Source organism: Haliotis rufescens, unplaced genomic scaffold (genome assembly GCF_023055435.1).
Source record: "Haliotis rufescens isolate VD_foot unplaced genomic scaffold, xgHalRufe1.0.p SCAF_7, whole genome shotgun sequence".
NCBI lineage: Eukaryota > Metazoa > Mollusca > Gastropoda > Lepetellida > Haliotidae > Haliotis > Haliotis rufescens.
In genome coordinates, this window is record NW_025964361.1 from 43,063,277 (window position 1) to 43,090,772 (window position 27,496).

The 27,496-nt window shown below is 39.3% G+C and overlaps 1 protein-coding gene across 5 annotated transcripts in view; it reads right to left on the reverse strand.

Moving 5' to 3' along the window:
• The window catches only part of LOC124132670 (microtubule-associated tumor suppressor 1 homolog), a 167,017-nt gene that overhangs the window by 116,805 nt on the left and 22,716 nt on the right, over window positions 1–27,496 (reverse strand). For 2 of the 5 annotated variants that reach the window (XM_048388240.1, XM_048388238.1), the window contains exon 1: window positions 16,846–16,919. The exons of 2 other annotated variants lie outside the window; for them this stretch is intronic. In XM_048388240.1, the coding sequence (XP_048244197.1) occupies window positions 16,846–16,914 (69 nt within the window). In that variant the 5' untranslated portion in view covers window positions 16,915–16,919. Of the gene's footprint in view, window positions 1–5,585; window positions 5,958–16,845; window positions 16,920–27,496 lie in introns of those variants that run through there. One more of the 5 variants, XM_046496712.2, reaches the window with a different exon arrangement.

Here is a 27,496-nt window from a genome sequence, read left to right on the forward strand (position 1 = left end):
CTGTATGGACGAGGCACATGCTGATGCAGTGTTCGAAATTAAGCATGAAACTAAAAAGATCCTTTTCACAGTGCCAAGTTAAAAATTAAAGTTTTAGGGAGTCCCTAGATTGAAATACGAAAGGAACAAACCTCAACGACCCCACAACCCATAAATTTCAAACACTGTAACAGTGTTTATACCCTGTCAAAGGGAGTTTAGTGAGTGAGTGAATGGTGTTTTAAGCAACATTTAGCAATACTGAGGTAGTGAATGGGTTTTGTTTATTCGTATTGAGTATTTCAGTCATATCACGGGGATGCAGCTTGATGTGGAATGAAAGGTTGTGTTATGTTGATGAAAAACCAAGAAACGTAACTGGGGGAATCTTGGATTTGAACATTAAATCATCATTCGGTTTGGGTCAGGTCAGTGAATTCAACATTGAATTCAAGATCATTGCTTGCTTGTTTGTTTGTTTGTTTGTTTTTTAACGCTGCACTCAGCAATATTCCAGCTATGTGACGGCAGTCTGTAAATAATTGAGTCTAGACCAGACAATCCAGTGACTGACATCATGAACATCGATCCATGCAATTGGGATACAATGACAAGCATCAACGAAGTCAGCGAGTCTGACCACCCAATCACGGTTAGTCGCCTCTTACAATAAATGAGTGAGTGAGTGAGTTGGGTTTAACGCCGCTTTAACAGTATTCCAGTTATATCGCAGCGTGTCAGCTTAATGAGGGAGGAAAGCCCGAAGTGATGCAGGTCTCAGACGTTTACCACTTCGGTGAAACCCATGAGCACGGGTATGGTGCTGACAAACCTAGAAACATAATCGGGGCGAACCGGGATTCGAACCCACAATCATAGGTTTCTGGCGTGCCCAAGGGACGCAACTCTGCACAGCGAATCGCGGCGCCTTAGACGACTTGGCCACCCGTGCCCCCTCTTACAATAAGCCTATGACACATTAACAACTATGATAAACATAGTGACCATCCAATCCTCATTTTAGTCTTTGAGGCTGTGAAAAAAGCGTTCAACAAAAGATGGTGACCTACACTGCCCAAGAATCCTATGGGGATTCTGTTAAGTTTGCCAGGTATTATGAAGGTCACAGGTCTGCAACTTTAGCCACTAGCCTGAAGCCTGTGTTTAGCAAAATTTGGTTAAGTCTAGTAAGATCAGCTAATAAAAAGTTCTACAGAAAACGATGATAAGAGCCAAGTTTGGGCTAGTAGTCCAGACACAGACTGGGTCAGGAAGGTATTATTAGTAATATCCTCTAGATTCTACCATTAAAAGCAATGAGTTACTTCATTTTTATCAAGGTGTCAGCTTCATGTGGAAGTAAAGCTGATGTGGTGCAGCTCTGTGACATTGGTGAAACCCAAGAGCACAGGTATGGTGCTAGCAAACCAAGAATCATAATCAGGGTGAACATGGGATTCAAACAAAAAATCATAGGATTCTGGCAGAGTGAATTTCAGTGCCTGTGATAAAAGCAGGATAACGTGAATTTAAAAGAGCAAATGAGTATCTATTGAAACATTGTGTCACATCCTTTGTTGGAGTGAATGTTGTTTAATACGTCTCGTAGAGGTGAGGTGAAATGGGGTTTTACGTCACATTCAAGATTATTGCACTTATGTAGCGATGTGCATGCACATGTGTGTTTGGTGGCTGCTTGTACTCGTCTGGACTAATGCTGATTTTATAGTGCTTGCCCACTGAGATTCCATGCCGTAATTTACCATGAATACCCAACTCAGACACAGTATACTGACTCCGAGCCAACCAGTGCTTGTTTTAGCCCCTTAATGCCAAGCGCCAGACAGGGTTACAAAAAGTACCAACTATTAAGATGTTTTGGTATGGCGCGACCGGGGAACAAACCCCTGACCTTCCACTCTCAGAGCAAATGCTCTACCACAAGACCACAGAGGCAGTCTTACTTCTTTTAGAAACAGCTTAGCAATATCATGGCCTTATAGAAACTGAACCCATGTAACAACTACATATTGGTTATTGATATGAAGAGAAAAACTTCTGTCACTTGGCCACCAAGTTATTTCCATTGATACACACACAATCTGCTAGGCTAATTACCATGTCCTAAATCTTACACGAGAGAAGCTTCAAGATCCATTGTACCATAGGAGCATATGTCTCATAGGTTTTCTAATTTGTGAATAAATGAAGAAATGCACAGATTCATTTGAAAAGTTTCTTTACAAGGATAAGAATAATCCATTCATGCCAAGCACCTGTTCCAACAAAACTCTTGCCTTGATATATTAGAAACATGGGGTCAATATTTTAATAACTGTCAATAAAGTACACAAAATTAAGTCCCTTTCTCTGTTAAATTTAGAACTGGATAGCCTTTACCTACAGTATCTTCAGACTGCAGAATAAACACTGGCTTACAAAGACAATACCCTGGAAAGTGCAATTTATGACAGGAATGCATACAATGCACTTGGTGCACCCACACAACCTGCACCTAGTGGCACCCACCCTCACAAGGCAACCAACCGCAGTATAATGTATGTATACCATACTCTTAGTGCAGTCAACATTCAACAAGATATTAAACGGGTTGATAAAAAGCTGTATATCATACGATACTGTGATGTCACAGAGCAAACACAGACACGATCTCGTAATGATTTCAATTGCACTGTTTTGACTTTATATACACATCAACTTATTTGCTTAGCAATGTAAGATTGTACCATAAACTAGGGCTTCACAACTACACATAATAGCCTTTAACACTTTTATTTGGTTTTTGACAAATACATATCTTTATAGATGACATATTCTACTACTATCTGGTATTATGATACTCTCATCATGCTAACTGTTGACCATTTTAATTTCTGTGGGTTTAGGATTTTAAAATACAATAAACAGATAAAATATTGTTGTTACAAAATCACTGCAAAATATGCTTTTACTCGCTAGTTTTTAATTATCTGGCGCAATTTATTCTTTATTCTTTGTTATGTATGAAAATATTATAAATGTTTCCTTTTCTCATGACTGACAAGTAAAGAGTATGTGTTAGAAAAATAAAGAAAATAATTTGTCATTGACAATAATAAAACTCTTATGAAAGCAATACATGTCAGTATTAACCCCGAAAGTGATAACAAGAATGTACCAGAACACATAACAAACTCCATCTTTGTCACTATCAATGTTTTAACCACTTCATCTGTGTCCCCCAATCTTTTGACCCAATCAGTTCAGTCCCTCACAACTGACTCGTCTAAATGTTAATACATATGGGGTTAACATCTGCCATGTTCATTCCTATCCCACTTTATTGATTTTTTTTCATGACAACCGCACTGGTTAAACCCTCTGAGAAACAGGAACAGAGAAATATGAATTAATTATCACCGACCTGAAACATCGGGAAACAAAACAAGACATGATGGACGTACATCCTCTGACCACAACAGAGATTCTCCAGTGTTATGCCATGGTGAACAGAGTTTCTGTAGTGTTATGCTTTGGTGAGCAGGAGGCGAGTTGAAATGGGGTTTAACATCACAGTCAAGATTATTGCAATTATACAGTGACGTACATGCACGTGTGTGTTGCATGGGTGTTGTGTGATTGCGTGAATGAGTGAGTGTGTGAGTGAGTGTGTGAGTGTGTGAGTGTGTGAGTGTGTGTGGCTGCTTGTGCCTGCCTGGACCAATGCCGTTTTTTTAGTGCCAGCCCACTGAGATACCATGCCGCAGTTTAACATCTCACTCAGACACAGTATACTGACTGCCGAACAGTCCTTGTTTTATCCCCCTATTGCCAAGTGCCAGGCAGGGTAACAACAAGGACCATATTTTAACGTCTTGGGGCTGGGGATTTAAAAAACAACTTTCTATTTCCCTGGCAGATGCTCAACCACTAGATCACTAGACCACAGAGGCCGTCATGGCTAACATGGCCGGCCCGTCAGTGATGAAGACTTAGCTATACAAGCGTTCGAGACAAACGAATGACAAATGGTGAAGGAATTCAACAACAATAAGCACATATATTCAAATACCATGAAAGCATAACAATCAGTTGGATATATCTTATCTTATTTAGATGGACAATAACTCTCTATATATATACCACACTAGGAGATAACAACTGATATCAACAACCCTTCTATACTAGTTAATAAGACTGACTGTTTATGGATAACAATTTCTCTATTGTTTGTAACGTTTCAGGACTTCTTGCTCCTTCCATCAGGTCATATGACAGCGGCCTTTTTATAATCAAGTCTGGACTAGACAATCCATTGATTGATATTGTGAGCAATAATCTGTTCAGGGTACCATGACACGCAATCAACCAAGCCTGACCACCCTGATTCATTTGGTAGCCTCTTATGACCAGCATAGGTTGCTGGGTATCTATATTGATGATGAATAATAATTAATTACTTTCTATCCCACCTCTTTAGTTATAAACATTCTATGGATGATATAACAAGGCAGATGTAGCCAATAATCAGCCATTATAAACCCAATCCTTATTCCTACATGTGGTACCTAGTGTATAACTCAAGTATATAACCAATTATAACTCAATTTACAGGTGACTGTAATAACCAAAACATACTCTATATGTTTGAATGTAAAAATATACTATACATATTTATATCAATTATTGTCATTCTTACAAACTGGTTCGTTGAGTTAAATCTTGTTTCAGATACAGTGAGTTTCAAATGACACGGACATCATTGTATAATTTAACATTTTATCGTCGCAGGTGTCACACCATGGGGGAGGGGGGTGGTGACGAATACAAACAGGTACAGGAGTTTCAACATAGGATAGGTCTCTCAAGGATGTCTCATTATCACAGACACACACACCTTATCAAACAACAATTTTATTTTCCTAAACACACATGGGTGCAAAGTCACCCTTGTGTAGACGAGACTGATAAGTTTAGCATCCACAAGTACACAACCTGACAATTGAGACATAAATGATATGGATGAAAACACACATGGTCCATATTCACCTCACTGAACCTGCTGTGCCTGATCAAACTACTTCATAAAAACACACTGTCACTTTCAAACGACAGTACGCAACAGAATGTGTTGAAAAACTCTCAAAAATGCTAATCATACATGGCCCATAGGTATTCATATTGCCCCTTCCTTCTCTTATTAATATGATTTATTATTCATGACTGTCAAGCAGATCAAACTTTCACCTGACCCTAAAGATAAAGTCATTCTGATGTCTATTAATATTTTCATATGTTACAGACAAACTAAAGATACCATGTTCTGACGATAACGGTCCGCCTCGTCCCAGGATCTAGTTAGTACCAGAATTGATTAAACCTATTATACAAGCGGAAATGGTACATACACACATCCATCCATCACATAAATACAGTTCCATTACACTGAAACTAATCTTTGAATAAGCATACCTAATTCAATCTAATCTATTCTAATCTACCATAACACTCGGCTCCAGATTATGGCTATCAGTAACAAAGTGAATCTGTTGACCTAAAAACCTAAAACAGTAAACACTCAATGGTTATTCCAGCGCCATCCTTACCATAGTGTGCTTGTATCACATTCAGTCAACAACAATGTGGCACAGTGAGATCCATCCCTTGTGAGAGACAACCTGTTACTACACAGTGATAATCCCAGCGTGTGTTACGGCAGTTAGTCCACAGTCAACTGATGTATGCTATACGTCCCAGTGTCATCAAGCCAGGGCTGATGCAGCATATCATTACTCTAAGAAGGTAAAATCAGGTCACCAATGACATCACAGGTCACAATCAGCTTCCAATCAATTTCTCGATGTCTGTAAGATAACTATTTGAATTAAATTCTCACTCCAAGACACAAACGAAGCATCGGTTGTCAGATGTACGGTGTTCTGTCCCTGTAACTACGTGTGATAATGTTCTGTAGTTGTCAATATGTGCATACAGCACCAACCTCAGAAATCAATAACGAATAATTTATCATAGGAAATCACTTAGCGTATAGTGCAATGGCAACGTATGTTGCAAGAGAGGACTATGAAATCAACATCTGTCCAGTGTATACATTATCCAAACACATTTATTTACACTGTTAAACATGGTTTTGATACTAATCCCACCATGTCAAGACAGTGATGATAGACTCATTATATATTAACCAAGAAAGCGTGGGATACGGACAACAATCCTTCTGCCCATCATACTCGTTGCCTAGCAACCAATCAATTCCTGGTCTTCAGATATGGATTGCAGCTTTAAGTGATTGGAAAGTGAACAATTTACGCATCATTTGAATTGCTGAACATATAAGGAAATCAGTTCTCTAAAGAGTGATCTAAGTGTGTCATCGGGTGCTGTAGGGGCTGAGTGTAGGTCAACCTTTGACACGTTGTGATACAAGATAATGTGAAGGGTATGGCACAGGCATGGCAATCAGTGTGTGAATCTAACCAAGGTGATCGTTAACAATCAATCCAGGTATTCAAGCTTGAAACAGGAAATGTCGACAAATTTGTCGACTGAAAAATGATTGGTAATGTGTGAGTTAGTCCTTTTGTAAATGGCTGTTTATGGGAGTTTATGGCTGTTTACAATGATTGTATGCTTGTACAAACATCTTATAGCCAGATTATAGTCAACAGATTCAAAGGGTTTACACAGATAGAAATACTGTCCAGATGGTAAACCTGCACAGGTGAAATACTTTCTCATGGCTTACAAATATAAACTAAAGTATATAATATAGAATAGTAACCTATTGTAGGACATTTTCATACTTTTTATGTTCATATTACTATCTGACAAATGTATCAGACAATTACTGGTCGCTACCAATATTTCTTTTTCTATAAAATAAACTATCAATTTATTGCTGCTTCATAATTTCTCTACTGAAACAATATTGCTCAAAAATTTCTATTCAGGCTTCATATGAAATGAGTAATATGACAAATATAATGAAAACAAAATAAAAATTGAAACAGTTAAATATAAAATCAGAGTATTTTCTCTTTTTATCCAGTCAATGTTATTGTATTACAAACTCATAATTAAGTTTCAAGTTAGGAGTAATTCCTGTTTTCTATGAAATTAGATATCGAATAAATATCTGCATGACATGAAAAAATTCAGAGTTTTATCAGAATTATAAATTGCGTATCTGAAGAGAATGTATACTTTCACTGAAATATACTCAAGCTTGTCTATCAACCTGTGACAGCTGGTTGCACTCTTCGCAGGCGAGACTAGTTCTTTCAACATTTTCGTTAAACTGACAAAGAAAGAAACACTATGTCAACAGAAGGCTGCATGGTATGTAAGACATCTTGTCCAATATTGCTTGATGAATTTGAAAAAAACTACAGATTACATTTGAATTCTATTATGGCACCTCAAACCCCTTAATTTTTTAGAAGATTTGAAACAATTCACTTCATTTATCATCACAGCAGTGCTTGAATTAATAAGGATTCTAAATTCTTGGTACAAATGAGTGATGCTCAGAGTGGCATACTTGATTTATTCGTCTAAAAAAGAAAAGGAAACAAGTAGTTCTTTGTTTGTTTGTTTGTTCATTGTTTGACGCCACACTCAGCAATATTACAGCTATATGACAGCAATCTGTAAATAATCGAGTCTGGACCAGAAAATCCAGTGATTGACGTCATGAGCATCGATCCACACAATTTGGATACAATGACATGCATCATCAACAAAGTCAGCGAGCCTGACCACCCGATCCGATTAGTTGCCTCTTACGACAAGCATAGTCGCCTAAGTACTTCTAATCAACAAATTTTTTTTGAAACAGCCTGTACAGAGCGATATATGTTTTACATTAAAGCCAATCGTTTTGTATACTTTTTTTTAACATTTGTTTAAAGGTAACATCGTCCGGCACTTCCTTCATTTTGACTGGGCGGTCAAACTACGCTCAAGGTTCAACTGACACTAACATTACTTATTCTGGCTGGTTTGTCAGATTTTGATGGACAGAAGTATCAAATCGTCATGAATAAATTGATTTTAATAACATCGAGGAAATCATTTTGAAACTGCAGTCAGACATATTCCTGTGTTATATAGCGGCCTATGAATATTTGAATCTCGATCAGTGGTAGATTGCAAGTGTTCCCTGTTGGCAGAGGGATAACAGACATTAGGCACATAAGTTGTCACGACCCTTCATCTTACAACCAACATTCAGACCCTGCATTGCCACTGACGTTATTGTTATGACATGCCTTCCAAATGTTACCTCAATATATAGAGAAACAAAACAGCCTCTCAAGGCTCAAAAATGCTCATGGTGAAATGGGGTTTAACATATCTTTCAAGCTTATTGCATTAATATAGCGATGTACATGCACTGTGCATACTACTTGTGGCTGCTTGTACAAGTCCGGACTAATGCTGATTTTATAGTGCTAACCCCCTGAGATACCATCCCGCAGTTTAACATGGCTACCCCACTCAGACTCTGTATACTGACTCTGAGCCGACCAGTCTTTGTTTTATCCCCTTAATGCCGAGTGCCAGACAGGGTAAAAACAAGTACCATTTTATAACGCCTTGTGGTTTGACACGTCTGGGGATCGAACCATCGACCTTACACTCTCCTCAAATATTCTCATACTTATTGTGACTTTTCTTTATTCGGGAAATAATTTTACAGTCAAATTATGGCTGGACTGGGTCTCCCAGAAAAGTTTCACAAGTTGTTCTCGTGATGGAATCAAACCAGAGTTTTTCAATCAAGTCACAAGCGAGCACTTTTATTACTAGTTTCTTTACCTCATAAACTATGATTGACGATGCCTATTTCATTGCCACAGGCTCCTACAATAGAAGTTCGATCAGAACGCATATTTGCATGTTTGTAAAAATGAATAATAAAAAAAACATCGCCTTGAGCTATGGAGTTTCATGTCAAGTTATGCTTTAAAGCATCAACATTGCTTGAACCTACATAAAGTAGCATTCCTTTTATTCTATTGGAAGGACTCCCAAGCAACACCCGTATATTCATGCTATGGCACAATACATCAGAAATAAAAAAAACAATATGAAAAAAAAGCCAAGTGAAAGAAAACCTAGGGGAAAATACATTTTTGTTTTGTTTTGTGCATAACCAATATTTTGTTGGGATTCTGGGTTAGATTGGGTCAACAACAACTTATGCTTGTTGTTAGAAGCAATTTAATGGATCTGCATTGGTGATTTGGTTGATTGTGAGTCATTGAGATGTTGCTCATTATTTAACAATGACTGGTTTGTCTGGCCCACACTCGATTATTTACAGGCGACTACCTAATAGCTGGAACTTAGCTGAGTGCAGTGACCAACAGCAAATGAGAATTTATTTGAAACCCTTAGATAATCATCACATCTGTAAGTTATCAAAACATCCACCTCCGAGGTCTTCAGCAACCCATGCTTGCAATAAAAGGCGACTATGCTTGTCGGATCAGGTGGTCAGGCTCGCTGGCTTGATTGATGCATGTCATCGTATCCCAATTGCATGGATCGATGCTCATGATGTCAATCACTGGATTGTCTGGTCCAGATAATTATTTACAGACCCCTGTCATATAACTGAAATATTGCTGAATGCAGCATTAAACAACAAACAAACAAACAAATTTACCGACTGCTGCCACATAGCTGGAACATAGTTTAGTGCAATGATAAACAGCAATAAGAATTTATTTGAGGCCCTTAAATTTTGATCACATCAGTAACTTATCAAATGTTAAATTGAAAAAAAAAGATATCATAAAGCCTACACATCCATCTACAAATATTTCTTAAGGTTATGCTACCTGACACAGGTAGATTTGGGTGGGGTCTACACTAATTGATTAACTCCCTTGTGTCATTCCAAGCTTCGATAGAATTAAGGAACAAATTGTGTACAGCAGAGACTGTTTGCTGCTCAATTACACAGCTGTGTCGCAAATTAAGGGATCAGTTGGCAATGGCAAGGGGCCAATACAAATCTGTAAGTGTCAAGCGTGGGCTGAGCACATCTTCATTACCTGAAAACTGGGTGTTAACCTTTAAAGTCTAACTTATATTGTCTGGGCTGTTACAGGAGGCTGTTGATGAACGCATGGCTGAGTGAGAATGGGCTGTTGACAGGTGTTATCTGGGACATCGTAATGTAAATGTCTCCAGTTATCTATACCCTGTCTCTTTCATGTACTGTTTCAATGCTGTGTCAGCTTTATGTACAGGGGCGCTGTAATGATACAATTTGCCGTATATGATCCAGTGAGATTGAGATACTATACACAGTAGGAAAATAATTATGGCCTCCTATTCCATCATCGGACTGAATGACTCGGTGCAGACGGCCAAAACATTTTTGGTAAAATGGAGTTGGGTGGTGGTGGTTTGTAGTTTCACGCCACACTCAGCAATATCCCAGCTATATGATGGAGATCTGTAAATAATTTAGTCTGGACCAGACAATCCAGTGATTAATATAATGATCATCGATCCACACAATTGGGTTTTATGACATTTAGCAATATTCCAGCAATATTATTGTGGGAACATCAGTAAGCCACTGTAAAGGGTTTCACAGATTCTGGGCTATCGAGTGAGTGAGTATGGTTTTACGCCGCTTTTAGCAATATTCCAGCAATATAACGATTGGGGACACCAAAAACAGGCAACACACATTGTACCCATGTTGGGAATCGAACCCAAGCCATCGGCATGAGGAGCGTAAGCATTACACACTGAATAATTAAATGGAAACGATTAACAATGGTTTGATTATTTTCTTTAAATCATCCAAAATTATTCATTTGCAAAGCACAATGTTCACACCATAAGTATGTATTGTGTACAGACAAATATGTTACTCATATCTTGGCACAAAGTTTTAAAAATCTATAACAGTGGGGTCAACTTTATTACCGAATCACACAATTTCGTATTTATAATAAAATGTGCTCTTTTTCCTATTCATTCTTAGTTTAGGCACCGAGATGTTTTCTCTTTTTTCATTTTTTTTGCACATAAAACAGTATGCAACAAGAGGGAGTGAGAATCATGTGAGAATCCAACAAACCAAAGGTTGATAGCAGGAGCACCAATCCATACAGCAAATGTTCAAACAGATCACTCTGTGTAATGAAATGATTCTTTAAGGAGCACAGGGGGCACAGTCGTCTAAGTCGCCGTAATTCGCTGTGCAGAGTTGCTTCCCTTGGGCATGCCAGAAACCTATGGTTGTCAGTTTGAATCCCTGTATGTTTCTAGGTTTGTCAACACCACACCTATGCTTGTGGGCATCACTTCAGGCTTTCCCCCCAACATCAAGCCATGGTACAAGGCATTGCACTAAACGTCTGAGACCTGCATCACTTCGGGCTTTCCCTCAACATTAAGCTGACATGCCGTGATATAACTGAAATACTGTTCAAAGCAGCATGAAACCCAAGTCACCTGCCCCTAACTTCAGTTATCTGAGCAATCTCATGTCTTCTCACCTACCCTGCTCCAGAATCTTGGCACAATAAATATCAAAACACATAGTTTCAATGTGTATACCACAAATGTATGTCATAGACATCATGCAACCAGAATAGATCTCCCAATGGTTACCAAAGATCCACCTTCCAGATTATGGTAAAAAATAACTTCAATATACCAAATTGGATTTTTTGTTTTTACAGATGAAAAAGGAAAAAATTATTGAAAAAAAATATTGGTTCATATTGAGATAGCCAACATAACATTAGAGCCAAGTAGAATCAATTTGCTTTCACTGTCTTATCAAACAGCATAGTATTGTACCCAAACTAAAAGCCTGCAATAATGAAACAGCAATATATCATGGCAGCTCGTAAGTCCTCAAGAAAGTGCAGAGCAAACAAAGCATTTTGTCAGGTATATAAGTCACCGTAAGTGCCAATGGCGGAAAATGCTACCTTATACGTTACAGATACTGAAATAGATCTTTAGGGGGCTTTTCTGACAGAGGCAATGCCAGAATTTTGAAAAAGGTGGGGTACACATAATACCCAAGTCACGAAGTGACTCACCATCTACACATGCCCTTTGAATCCGCCAGTGTCTGATATTTGTTTCTTTGTTGTTTAACGACACACTGGGCTATATTCCAGTTATATGATGGTGGTCTGTAAATAATCAAGTCTGGAGTAGACAATCCTATGATCAATATTGTGACCAACAATCCACTCCATCAGAGTACAATGACATGCCATCAATGAGTGAGTGAGTGAGTATGGTTTTACGCCGCTTTAAGCAATATTCCAGCAATATCAAGGCGGGGGACACCAGAAATGGGCTTCACACATTGTACCCATGTTGGGAATCAAACCCGGGTCTTCGGTGTGACGAGCGAACGCTTTAACCACTAGGCTATCCGACCGCCCCTGCCATCAATGAAGTCACCAAGTCTGACTACTGATCCATTTGGACGCCCTGTACGACCACCATAGGTTGCGGGGGACCTATTCTAACCCAGAATCCCCACAGGGGCTTTTCTAATAGTTGCTGCTACTTATTTCAAAATAACGATGTTGAGATAACAAAAATCAATTTATATCAGCAATCTTTCCTTCTTTCAAGCCTCACTCATAATTAGCCTTGGGGTATTATTTCATAAATTCTTCACAAAAAAGCGTTATAAGACCCTGCTGTCTACAATGAAATCAATTTGTCTAACAACTCATTATAAGTATGGGGTGCCTTCCATGGAAATACTATTCTCATAGCCTAAATATACCAGCATAAGTCATACAGGTATTTCCAGTGCACTGTCAGACACATACCATCGTAACCCATTCATGGCCAAGGTATCCTCACTATGTTGCGAGTAGAGACAGTCTCGGAACCAGGATATCCTTCATGCCACGTTCCCCTAGCTGATCTAACCTTGCCTCCAAATGTCAAGATCACCTGGATCACTACAAGTCAAGAGGTGTTATATCTTTTCCTGGCGAGGGCGTGCCACTGCTGCATAACAAAACATCAGCAAAGGTGAATGGGTTCCCCCAGTATCTCCAGTGCCATGGACTGTGACATGGGTTTAGGCCTGGTACAGGGAAACCAGAGGTCAAAGGTCACAATATCTACATCATTCGGTTTGGGTCAGGTCGGTTCAGTTCGGTTCTGTGAATTCAACATTGAATTCAAGATTCTTGTTTGTTTGTTTGTTTGTTGTTTATCGCCCCACTCAGCAATATTCCAGCTGATGGTGGTCTGTAAATAATCCATGTAAATATGGACCAGACAATCCAGTGATTGACATCATGAGCATCATTCCACACAGTTGGGATATGATGACATGCATCAACCAAGACAGTAGGCCTGACAACCCGATCCCGTTAGTCGCTTCTTACCACAAGCATAGTCGCCTTTTAGGCATACATGGATTGCTGAAGACCTATTCTAACCCGGATCTTCAAGAGTTCAAGATTATTGCACTTACAAAGCAACATCACACCGCTGGGACTCCGTGAAAAACTTCATAAGCCAGGTCACAGGAGTTGGGATTTAATACTTCTTTGAGGAAAGCCCGAAGGGATGCAGGCCTTAGACGTTTATAACTTTGGTGAAACCCACGAACATGGGTATGTTGCAGACAAACCTAGAACATAATCGGAGAAAACCGGGATTCAAACCCACAATGATAGGTTTCTGACATGCCCACAGGATGCAAATCTGCACAGCGAACTGCGGCGTCTTAGACAACTTGGAGACTGTGCCCCCATGTGAAGAGGAAAGTCCAATGTGATGCAGATCGCAAGATCACAGAACGAAGATACATCAAAACCTCGAGTGCCATTTGATTATTCTCTCTCTCTCATGGCTGAGGATCAATTTAGAAACTGTTTGAACCTGAACATGGTCTGTCTACACAAATCTTTGAAACAAGAAGCTCGAAAACATTTGGCTGAGAAGGAACAAATGGTTTCCTGTCTTGAGAGGCTAACAGCCATGCCTTCCCATCAAGCACCACCACAGTTATCACTACATGCTATCCTCCTTGGAACTGCTTGTACACAGAGATTATCATGATGCCTTGATAAAATGTCTGTTAATACTGCCAGCAATAATAAGTCTTAAAGAAAATAGCAGCATATTTTCCTGTTGTTCAAAGAAGGAATGCACTTCAGGAATTCTTCGCTGAAAATTGAATTATGTCAAGAATGTTTGTCACTTTGGCTGCCAAAAGATAAAAGTACGTAGTTTTGAAAGAATAATTGTAAACTCTTGACAAAACTTGAACACAAGAACTTACGCACTAACTATAGGTTTATGAACATACTTTAAGAGCAGGAGAAATTCATCAGTCCTTAAGATGTTGTTTGTAAGAAAACCTTTCAAATACAATGTATTGTTTATACTGGGAAGGTGGGGTAGCCTTATGGCTCAACTCATATTCTTTATTGAATTTAAAGACATACAGCTTATCAGTACATGATCATTTAAAGAAAACACAGGCAAAAGAAGTGATAATAATAAATACATACAAGGAGAACATTATACAGAATGATAACATTTCATTTAACTGATGGGATTTATAAAGGTAATTTCCTGAATTTAATAACCAGGTTCAATTCCCCCTACATGTGTGAATCCCAGTTCTGGTGTACCAGCTGTGATATTTCTGCAATATTGCTTAAAGTGGCCCGAAACCATACTCTCTAACTCACTTATTTCTACTTATCCTGAAACGTTCGTATTTTATGTTCTGACTGGACCGAGTACCAGTTTCTGATGCTGTTGATAGTCTCCACTGGCTGAAGTCCAGTGCTACGAGGAACAACAACACAACTTGTACAACTACACTATAGGGAAACTCAGTCCTACACCTTGACTACAGAATATCAGCATTTAATACAAAATTGGTCCAGATGATAAACACAGGCAATCTTGCAGATAATCACATTTTGTGCAGTACTCATGTAGAGTTTTGCATTAATCTGCCACAGAATTCGTCAAAAACACTGCAGAATTTTAACTGGTTTTAAACATGTAAACAGATATTTATTTTGTTTTGAAGTGAATTTTTACTGTTATATTACTGCTTACTGAAAGTGCATGCCTGTATGTTTACACAAGTGATCTCCAGATTCACGTCAATAAACTATTCTTTATTTTATTTATCATAAAAATGCCTGCCACAAGTCAATCAGGTGAAAAACTACTAAATTCATGAAAACTAAGCTGAAAGTTTGCAGAACTGTGTGCAAAGTTATCAAAATTTGATTGGATAATTTACAAAAATGGCCTGCAGAATTTGAATTTTTGGGGGCTGCAGAATACAGTGAGGACTGACAGGGGGTCTTTTCTAACCCAGAATCCTAACTGGGAGACATGCCTGAAGTACAGGGCCCACTTGTACAAAGCGATCATAGTGCTATGGGAGTTACAATCATCTTAGCGCTTAGATCGCTTTGTACAACGGCACCGAGGTCACCTATTCTGCCAGGAATCTCCACAGGGAGATGATCATGGCATACAGGGAACACATTCTAACCCGGAATCTACAGGAACAAAAAGACTACAATGAACGTCATGATCACTCACCTTGATGTTTTTTCATCAAGAGATAATTTCAGACAAATTACTCTCAAAATAAACATAAGACTTCAACAGAGTATTTTCTTTCGAGTTTCGTCTCAACGATCAAATGCTGTTTGTAAGCCATGGCTATTATGAGGCACCACACTCATTTCTTTAACAGACACCAGCAAGTGGTTGCTAGTATTGATGTCTCACGACCAGACCATGGATCTAATTAAGTTTCGTAATCATGCAGGCAAAACTTTTGTTCTATGGCATTTTTTTTCGTTTTGGCATAAAAACATGCCCCATTTTATTGCTAATAAAAAATTTATCAAAAAAAGGAGTGAGTGAGTGAGTGAGTGAGTGAGTGAGTGAGTGAGTGAGTGAGTGAGCGAGCATGGCTTTACGCCGCTCTTAGTAATATTCCAGCAATATCATGGTTGGGGACACCAGAAATGGGCATCACACATTGTTCCCATGTGGGGATTCAAACCTGGGCCTTCAGTGTGACGAACGAAAACTTTACCCCACCGCCCCAAGTAAGAGAGCGAGCGAGTGAATTGTGTTGAATAACGCTTATTAGTTATTTCACAATGCCTTGTACCATGGCTGGATGTTGGAGGAAAGCAGGAATTGATAAGCAGAGCAATCTGGGAACCCATGATCACAGGTTTCTGGCAAGCCTACAGTCAATTGTTTCACCTCAGAGGTCTGTGCCACCTGTGCCCCATCACCTCTCATGACAAGCCATGGGTCCTTGGTACCCCACCCCAATGTCTTGTACCTCTACACAATCCCTACCCCCAATGTCTTGTACCCCTACAAAATCCCCACTCCCCATATTGGACTCCTACACATTCCCCACCCCCAATGTCTTGTACCTCTACCCAATCCCCAACCCAATGCCTTGTACCTCTTCCCAATCCCCACCCCAATGTCTAGTACCCCCACCAATCCCCACCCCAATGTCTAGTACCCCTACACACTCCCCATCCCAATGTCTAGTACCCCCACCCAATCAACACCCCAATGTCTAGTACCCCCACCCAATCCCCACCCCAATGTCGAGTACCCCTACACACTCCCCATCCCAATGTCTAGTACTCCCACCCAATCCCCACCCCCAATGTCTAGTACCCCTACACACTCCCCATCCCAATGTCTAGTACCCCCACCCAATCCCAATGTCTAGTACCCCTACAAAATCCCCACCCCAATGTCTAGTACTCTAACACAATCCCTACCCCCAATGTCTTTACCACCTACCTCACATATGCTACCTCCAGCTGAGGATGAAAGTGTTTCCAACAAGTAACAAGGGACATCAGCAGACATAGGTAAGCCAGTTCTGGCAATATGCTCTCAGGACCATACACAAGTACAAGCTGTTTACATTTGAAACAAATCTTATCAGTCAATTGAAGCAAATCAGCTAGGGTAACCAGATCCCTGATAGGACCCCACACTGGGACTTGGGTGTAGATTGTCTAGGCATTACATGGGCCTTGTGTTATTGCTAGTTAATTGTGGCTTTATGCCTTTACCATGCCTGTCACTCAATTCACACAATCTATGTATTAAGCATGTTAAGTATAGGACAATACAACATGTTTTATATCAATTTGGCATTGTTACGATTTGGTTGATAGGTTTACCGGGTAATAATGCTGATTACAGCAATTGAATATCAAAGAGTGAGTGAGTTGAGTTTAACGCTGCTTTTAACAGTATTCCAGTTTTATCACGGCGTGTCAGCTTAATGTGGGAGGAAAGCCCCAAGTGATGCAGGTCTCAGACATTTACCACTTTGGTGAAACCCACGAGCACGGGTATGGTGCTGACAAACCTAGAAACATAATTGGGGCAAACCGGGATTCGAACCCACAATCATAGGTTTCTGGCGTGCCCAAGGGACGCAACGCTGCACAGCGAATCGCGGCGCCTTAGACGACTGGGCCACCCGTGCCCCGCTATTTGACTATCAAGCACAGAGGGTGCAGAAACATGTCTTAAACAGTGGTCCCTTATAAGATAGTGTATGAGTTGGGATGTATGCCACTTTTAGCAATATTCAAGCAATATCATGGTAATGGACACTAAAACAGGGCTCCAGATATTGCACCCATGTGGGGAATCAAACGCAGTCATCAGCATGATAAGCAAACACTTTAACCACAAGACTAGCCGGCTGTCCAGCCCTTAATAAGCCCTACGTATTCCACTTTTTACAAGGTTAAACATTAAACTAATTTCAAATAAATATAAAACATCTATGACACTACTGAAGATGTCTTTTAGTGAAAGAGCTCGGTAGTACGTGGGCTACCTTCAATTTCACAGAGTTCTAGTTTGTGGAATATGATCATGAGATACACAGTTCAATTCCCAAAATGGGTACAAAGTGTGTCCTCCACCATGATATTGCTGAAATATTGCTAGAAGTTGCGTAAAACCATTCACTCACTCAAGAGATACAGACATGTCCAAAGATTAAATCTAGGCTACAACAAATTGAATAACCAATTGTTGGAATATACAAGTTCATTTACTAGAACAACTTTTGTGAGTATCATTCCTCGCTACAACATGTACGATGCTATTTAACATGTTTAACTCCAAAATACAGTTCAAAGCAAAAAATAAACTAGTCCTGTTCATGAGTCATTGTTCAATATTGTCTGTGACATTATCCAAAGTTCAATAAGGAAAAAGAACTACATGGGAGCCTACTGCCTGCTCAGGAGTAATGAATGTATTCTTCAATATTTTATGTGAAAATAAGCTAAAAATGCAAACATAAACCAATAAAAATGATACTTTTACATAAAAAATATATAAATATTGCAGTTTTACCGGACAAATCTGCAAACAAATAATTAATTTGTTTTGGCCTTTCATAACCTCAACAAAAGCATTTTACAGATACTGTCAACTCATCCTGAAATTGTTGAAACCAAACTAATTATTCGCTTATTTCATCAACAGAATATACATCATTTACACACACAGAAACTACAGTTATAACAAACTCGAAGGGACCACTAATTTCAGTTGGTAATAATGGTTGTTAGTTATAAGCATTTTTTGAGCATATATACAACAAATGGTTGGGACTAAAAACGTTTGATATATCGGTCAGTTCATTATAAGTGTGTTCGTTATAAACATAGTTTACTGTATATTCATGCCTGTCACAGTTGGCATCATAACATAATAAGCTTCACAACTGACAACATCTTGCACTCTTACCTTGGGTTAAAAACGATCAGAAAATGGTTTTGGCAAACTACCAAGGAATTATTTATCACATTAACACACAAGCTAGTTGACAAAAGACTGATCATAGCAAATATCTGCAAACAACTTACAGAAAATAATTTCCTGAAAACTTTAAGACTACATTTCAAAATCAATATTCAAGGATATGATAAAATTAATAAAAAGATTGCATTAATTTTGGCCCTGAAGCAAACTTTACAAAAAGTCCACAAGCAGACGACACCACATATGCGAGTGTCATCACTTGCAAATGGTTGAAGCCTGTCATGAGAGAAAGTGCATCTGAACTGACTGCAGACAAGTTATAAAAGTGAACATTTTGGCTACACGTTGATCCTGGAAGAAAAACTATTAGTCAACAGTGCCAACAAAACAAGAAACTCCACATCTCATGGCAAAATACTCACACAACTACTGGAGGCTATCCAGAATTCTGTACATAATTCTCCCTAGAACAACCACTGCAGAGTCCGATCGCGAATTTGCTGTCGACTACGCTACGCAATCCAATTATCCCAAATTTCTCTGTCAGTGTAGCAGATGATAGCCTGTGTGGAAAACGCCACTGATCTGATGCCTGTTTCTGCAGATTCCCTTCACCTCAACCACTGAATAACACCAGGAGCAGACGCAAAAAAAACAACTGCCAATGAGGAGGCAGAAATTGCGTCTGCTACTCTACTTTGAAAATGAAGTTGTGTACAGGTAGATAGTACTAATAGGATTGGACACTTTTCAATCAATTTGTAGGATTAACAACATTATTTATATCAAGTGGATGAACTTGTTTTTGCCAACACTGAAAAGTGATTTATTTTTAGTTGGCCTGCGTTTGCAATTATCGATCAAGAGAGGTTAAATGCACTCATAGTTAAATTCTCATACAGAAAACATGGAAAAGGAGATTTTCCTGTTTTTCATAATTATCGCTTACCGTTTCCAAAACGTTTCCTCAGAAGAAAGTTAATAATTCCAACTGAATCAACATTTCTAAAATGCCCTCCATTAGGACACAATAAATAATTGTCTGATTTTCAACCCCCATAGCCTCACGACCAAAACTTCCTACCTACCATAAATCTATTGTTCCCCAAACATCTACAGACTAAAATAATTACTATTGGTTCCTTCTTTCTTTACTTGATGAAATACAAAATGCAGTTCAACTAAACATTTACGCTTCTTGTGAATCACCTGTCGTCAGTTGATGTACACAAATTCCATGCAAAAAAATATACTGCATCCCACAAAATAAGAAGAAAATTAAATTGGATGAAAATCTAATAATTTATTGTGACCTGACATTACAACTGTTTTATTTACTATATTCTATGAAATAAAAGATTTAACTAAAGCAACTTCTACAAATGTAACAAATTCTTTTAATAATCACAACTGGCAACCAAATAACTAACTTTTACACTGTATCTCTTTCTTCCTCTGGAGCAGACGTGACACCAGTCTCATGGATCTGACTTATTGAAAAAACTACTCAATTCACCACGACTCCTATCATGGACGGGCACCTTTTCTTAAACCAAGGAAGTATTTCTTCAACAAACTGGAGAAATTTTAAGAGCTTCGAATGAAATATCCTGTGGCTTTTAGAATTCTCTCCTCTAGATTGTGTTAGCTTTGGCGTCAGCCAAGGTTTGTTCTCAGTGGGACTAAATGTTAACACTAACTTGATATAGGAAATCTTACATATGGTGTGTTCAAAATCTTGTTTTTCTCACAAACAAGAAACGAAGACGTCTTTAAACCAAAGGTTATCGTTAGCTATGAATCACGCTTGCAAATCAACAAAATGTCCGACAGGGAAAGGTTTTCTCCATGTCTTCTACTGTTTATCTCCTGTGAGATATCATTAATTCTTCAAATCATGTTTTTAAGTTAAATACTTTCCTTATACTTTAAACATCTGACATGGCACATTTCCAGTATGACGCATACAGGGCCCGCTATCATTCATAAATTAGATAGTGAGGACAAAAAAATCACAAACATAAAGTGACCCTTAACTATTTAGGTGGAATTTACAATTTTAGAAGAAAACTTGCAACCTTTTCACCTCATTGTGAACATTCCAATCTAGTTGGCTCGTGTTTACCATGTTATATTACTGTATTCACATGATTAAGCGCCCTGTCCCAATAAGTGCCAACTGGCCAACTTCTAGATAAATCTGTAAGTAATCTTTATAAGCGTCAACTACCAAAACGCTTATATTTTGTCGAATATATAACAGATTTATTGTTTTACACAGAAAAAGGTAATATTATTTTCCAGTAACATTTATCAAAAACGTTTCATCAACATTTGAATCAAGCTAGTTCACTACCAATCCATCTCTGAAAACAAATTTAACTTGTCCCCTCTGTCAATGTACTAAGCACTAAGGGCACTTAATTTTTGAGAATATGACATTACTAACAAACCTTGATTTAACAAAACACACAAACAAGTCGTAAGAGGCAACTAATGGGATCGGGTGGTCAGGCTCGTTGACTTGGTTGGTACATGTCATCGTATCCCAATTGCATGGATCGAGGCTCATGATGTCAATCACTTAGAGTGAGTGAGTTAAAATTTAAAATTTAACGTCGCATCGGCATTATTTCAGCCATATAGCGACTTTTTTCTTGGATATCATTCTGAATAAATAATGTCAGATTATTATTCACCAAGGAGAATGGCACAAGATTTTTATTCATGTGATAAATTATCTAAAAAATCGACAGAGTGATTGAAACTAAACAGAAATACAAATGCATTATTTATCTGTGAAATCTAAAATGGGATTTCACAACCACTTGTAAGCGGAAGTGCTATTCCTATATGTTTGCTAAACACATCTACCATGAACCACATGTTCGAAGCAAAGAGCACTCTTCAGGTGGGCAGCCAGAAATGCACTAACAACAGCTCACCGTTAACTCGGTCCTGCGGTTATTTTCGGCTGTACAATGTACTGGAACGACTTACAACCAAAACAAACCCATTCTCCAATTTGCCTTACAGGAACTTCCAACAGGTTGTCCATACCAAATCACAAAGTGTTAATTTCCTGTATATCTGGAGCAGCTAAACTGGAGTTACTGTGCAAAAACATACAGGCACAGCAAGCATGTCATGCACATGTTGAAGAATATCCAGGTTGGCACATTCCTCCATTGTGCACCTACACAGAAACAGTCTGTCCTTGAAGTTCCAGAAACATATATTGTATGGCAGGAATTCCTGCTACATGTCTTTTCATCTATGCACAAACTGTATGCCCACCGCAGATCACATTAGACTTCCATATCACCACAGAAAAAAAGGCATTCTTTGAGGATCTAACCTCAACACATTTTTCACTGATTTGTTACAAAATTGAACATTTTCATAGCTGTTTTCAACTAGTCAACAGGAATTTATGTGCGATTTCAAACAAATTGGTGAAACAATCATTATTCTGTGCAAATTTTGGATTTTTTTAAAAAGTTAGATATTTTTTTACATATATATTGCATTTAATACAATGATGCCTCTTTCACTCAATTGTCCCTGGTATCCTGGTACAAGTCAACTCAACAAAGCAACATTCATATAACTCTTGAGCTATATATCAACATGAATAGGGACATTTTTATTCCGATTTGGGAATTTTCACTGACATTTGGAGCTGATGATCAGCCTCTGAGCAGGTCTAGATAAGTCACTGAGTACAGTACTAAAATATTAAGTTTAACATTCTATATCATAATCTGACCAAACATTCATCTTGATAAATATATTTGACCTTCCCACCTCAGAGAGTGAAAAGTAGAACTTGATTGTCTGTTTACATGAAACATCAACAAACTAAACATAACCAACTGTTGATATCATTAACCAGAAAAAACATGTTCAGGGTGAAAACAACATAAACATACACCATAGTACGAGGCTGAAAACCTCCTTAGTAACTCTTAAAGAACATTAAGCTTCTGGTGCTTATTAGCTTGTAGCCATGAGATTATGCTGACTATGTACTCATCTGAACTGGATCATATGGAATCAATAAGCCCTGTATAAATGATTATAACATGGATTACAGACCTGAACATTGGATCATAACCTTCACATGATCATAAAGTGGAAAATACATAAAAGACAAGGTTCCAGAAGACAGAAGCCATATTGTTCCTAATATTTTATGTAAACGTGTAAAAATGTTGATATCGTTGTCCCGTTCCTCACATAAAGCACACAAAATAATTATTCCTTCAAAAGAGTGAAAGGTAATTGGGTTTTTCTAAATTTTCAACTCCCAACAGCTGACGTTTAATAGTTGACACATGTAAATAAATGCAAATATAAGACAATCCCTTTAAGATGCATCATCATGGACTTCTGAACATCATATGTATAAACCATTGTATACATGCACATAATACATGCCAAGTAGGTGAAATAATCTATATCCACCAGGTGTTACAAAGAAGCGTATGTACACCCACTGGTATAATTAGCCAGTTCTTGTGTTAAAACTGTGTTATATTGAGTTATTATGTGCCTGTTAAAAACTAGTTTGTAACTGAATTACTTCATCTGAATTATTTCATGTATATTGAACATTTTGCTGTCATGAAATCAATGAAAAACAATTTCCTCAAGAGTGGGAGAGTGAATGTTGTGTTGTGGCCCAGTCAGTAAATCATGCTCTATTCTACATCTTGAAATAATTGAAACTGGGCTGGGCAGAGAAGTGGTTTGATGGCACAGTGGCCATGCATGCTTCCAAAACATGCTGAAACACACTCAGTCAGGATAGACATTGCAACAAACCAATGCTCATTAATTCAATGTCAGCCTTTACAGAAAGCTGGAGACATTCCTGCCTTCAAATCTAGGGTCCTCAGAAGGATATCATTAACCTGAACAGGGAACTAAACCATATTCACAATGCCAGTATGTTAATAATAATATCAGTAGATAGTGTGGGTAATTTTGCTTCAACAATTCATGTGAACTTTGTGTGAGGTGAAGATCAGGTCTGGACCAAGTAAACCATGATAGTTAGTAGTGGTTATTGTTGCTGTAGCAATATTTCAGCTGTAACAATATTCCAGCATTAACTTGGCATGAGCCAATGAGAAGCGGCTTCACAATTTGTAGACATGTTGGAAAGTGATACCAGTTCCTTGGTATGATAAGCCAACACTTAAGCTACTTGACTACCTACTGGCTCCTTAAGCAAAGCAATCGACCGCAAGTGAATGAACAGGCTTATACTACCCTATTAGTAGTTATAGTTCTACCAGTGTTTAAAATTATGCATGAAAGTCAATGGGTCCTTGTCAATCCTATTGTTGAACTTTAAAGATTGACGGAACTCTGGATTCAAATAGTAAGGAGCAAGCCTCAAGACGCCCACTAATTTCAACTGCTGACAACTGAAGCAAAATATATGTAAGAGACACTAAAAAGTTAAAAAAGATAAAAAAACTTTCCATAATCGTGAAAAATCTTTACTGTATGACTTCAACTTTATCATAAGCATGTGTTTATGAATCACTATTAAATAGTGCTGATACCAGGTGTTCATGAAAAGGTAAGCATATCCTGCCCCACCAGTGGCACCTATCAAAAACACATGCAAAGCCAAGTCAATGTTACAAGTCAAAATAGGGAGCTGCATCATTCATCAATTTTGTCCCTGATGCGTTAAATTTGGAAATGTCCTCCACATGTCAAACAAAAGTATTTGAACGCTTTAATAAGGCCTTGAATACCACAACACTGATCACACAACACTCTTCATGGAAAAGGCATGCTTGTTTGTAGTTTAATGCCGCACTCAGCATTATTCCAGCTATATGACGGCGGTCTGTAAATAATCAAGTCTGGACCAGATAATCCAGTGATTCAGACATCAAGAGCAATCAATCTATGTAGTTTGGATATGAACAACCAAGTTGAAAGAGGTGACCACCCGATCCCGTTAGTCACCTCTTTGGACAAGCATGGGTTGCTGAAGACCTATTCTCTACCAGGATCTTCACAGGTCGTGAGATGGAATGGGGCATTGTTGTGTTGGGGTAGGGCAGGGTGGCATGGAGTGTTGGGGGTGGGGTGGGATGGGGAATTGTGGCATAGGGTCAAGCATGGCAAGGTGGCATGGAGTGTTGGGGGTGGGGGTGGGGAATTGTGGCATAGGGTAGGGCATGGCAGGGTAGCATGGAGTTTTGGGGGTGGGGGTGGGGGTGGGGAATTGTGGCATAGGGTAGGGCATGGCAGGGTAGCATGGAGTTTTGGGGGTTGGGTTGGGGTGGGGAATTGTGGCATAGGGTAGGGCATGGCAAGGTGGCATAGAGTTTTGGGGGTTGGGTTGGGGTGGGGAATTGTGGCATAGGGTAGGGCATGGCAGGGTAGCATGGAGTTTTGGGGGTTGGGTTGGGGTGGGGAATTGTGGCATAGGGTAGGGCATGGCAGGGTAGCATGGAGTTTTGGGGGTTGGGTTGGGGTGGGGAATTGTGGCATAGGGTAGGGCATGGCAGGGTAGGGCATGGAGTTTTGGGGGTTGGGTTGGGGTGGGGAATTGTGGCATAGGGTAGGGCATGGCAGGGTAGCATGGAGTTTTGGGGGTTGGGTTGGGGTGGGGAATTGTGGCATAGGGTAGGGCATGGCAGGGTAGCATGGAGTTTTGGGGGTTGGGTTGGGGTGGGGAATTGTGGCATAGGGTAGGGCATGGCAGGGTAGGGCATGGAGTTTTGGGGGTTGGGTTGGGGTGGGGAATTGTGGCATAGGGTAGGGCATGGCAGGGTAGCATGGAGTTTTGGGGGTTGGGTTGGGGTGGGGAATTGTGGCATAGGGTAGGGCATGGCAGGGTAGCATGGAGTTTTGGGGGTTGGGTTGGGGTGGGGAATTGTGGCATAGGGTAGGGCATGGCAAGGTGGCATGGATTTTGGGGGGTTGGGTTGGGGTGGGGAATTGTGGCATAGGGTAGGGTAGGGCATGGCAGGGTGGAATGGAGTGTTGGGGGGGGGGGGGGGGGAGGGGATTGTGGCATAGGGTAGGGCATGGCAGGGTGGCATGGAGTGTTTGGGCTGGAATTGAAGGGGCATAGTAAAATGGGATTGGGTAGGGCAGCATGTGATTGGGTGGGATGGGGTGAGATAAAAATTGCAGCTTTCAAATATGCACCTTAACATCATGCCCTGGTGTCAATGTAAGGAACAGAACATTTTATCAAACAATGTCATCAAACATCAAAAGACCAATTATGCTTGGAAAAAAATCAGTATTAACGAACATACCAATTAATGGCTACACTGGCATAAGAGAGAAATAGATTAATCAACACCATGAATGGGCCTATAACATTGTACCCATATGGGGAATCAAACCTGGGTTTGTTAGGAAGAGACAACACTTAATTTAACCACAAGGTTACTGCACTGCCCTGTACAAGCAGGACAAGGTCAACCTTCTGAAGAGAATCAACACATATGGAGCAACATCTTGACCCTACCAGCTTTTATTGGTTTGTTTTAACAGCAGTGCTATACCTGCAAGGGAGGGTTTGCACATGTTGGTGTGACCAACATCTGATCAACCAACATCAGATGTGACTGAGAGGGTTCTTTTCAGTACAGTACAAGATGACTGAATCCAGCAGCATGTTCCACCTTCGAGTAATGAGTAATGAGTAAATGTTGCTTGAGGCCGCATCAGCAATATTCTAGCTATTCGCAGCTTCCACCTTCAAATAAATCCAGTGTATTAATAACCAGTCAACATGCTCAATGATGATATTGTTTGTTTGTTTATCACCACATTCAGCAATATTCCAGCTATATCACAGCAGTCTGTAAATCGAGTCTGAACCAAACAATCAAATGACTGACATCATGAGCATCGATCCATGAATAGGGATATGATGACATGCATCAACCAAGTCAGCGAGCCTGACCGCCTGACCACCCGATCCTGTTAGTCGCCTCTAATGACAAACATAGTCGCCTTTTACGACACGCATTCAATGATGATATACTCCTCAAATGAAGTTAAAGAACAACCGATTTTTTCATACTACTATAATGAATCTGTCATGCCATTACAGGTCATCTGTAGTCAAATGACAGAATTGGGTGTCATGCCTTGATAGATAAATGAATCAGGTGTTCTGTAACTTCTTTTGAGTAGTATATGATATACCCTCAACCCATTGGCCACCATAGCTTTGTTTCAGAAGTAACGTCACCAGCTCTGTGTTCCCACTGGCTTTTGAAACTGCTGGTCCTTGTGGACTGGCAAATCTAAAAAATTTAACTCTAATTTTTGCCAGTCCCAACTTTCAACAAATAAAAAAGGTATGAAATTTATTTGGTTTTAATTCTTTCAACATCATGTTCAGTGCAAAGATGTCATCTCTGAAGTAACTTAGTTGGATCTAAACATCATTCACACAAATTTCTCTCTTTTTTTTAATATTTCGAGACAAAGTCGCTGAAAATTATGGTAACAGACAAGCTGACTTTGTTCGAAAAATGTACTTATATGAATATCACTGATGTTTTGTTCAGGTACTTTATTTGCCGGTCCACAGGGACTGGCAGTCACATGAATTACCGGTCCACTCCTAATTTTACCGGTATAAAACTGGTAATTA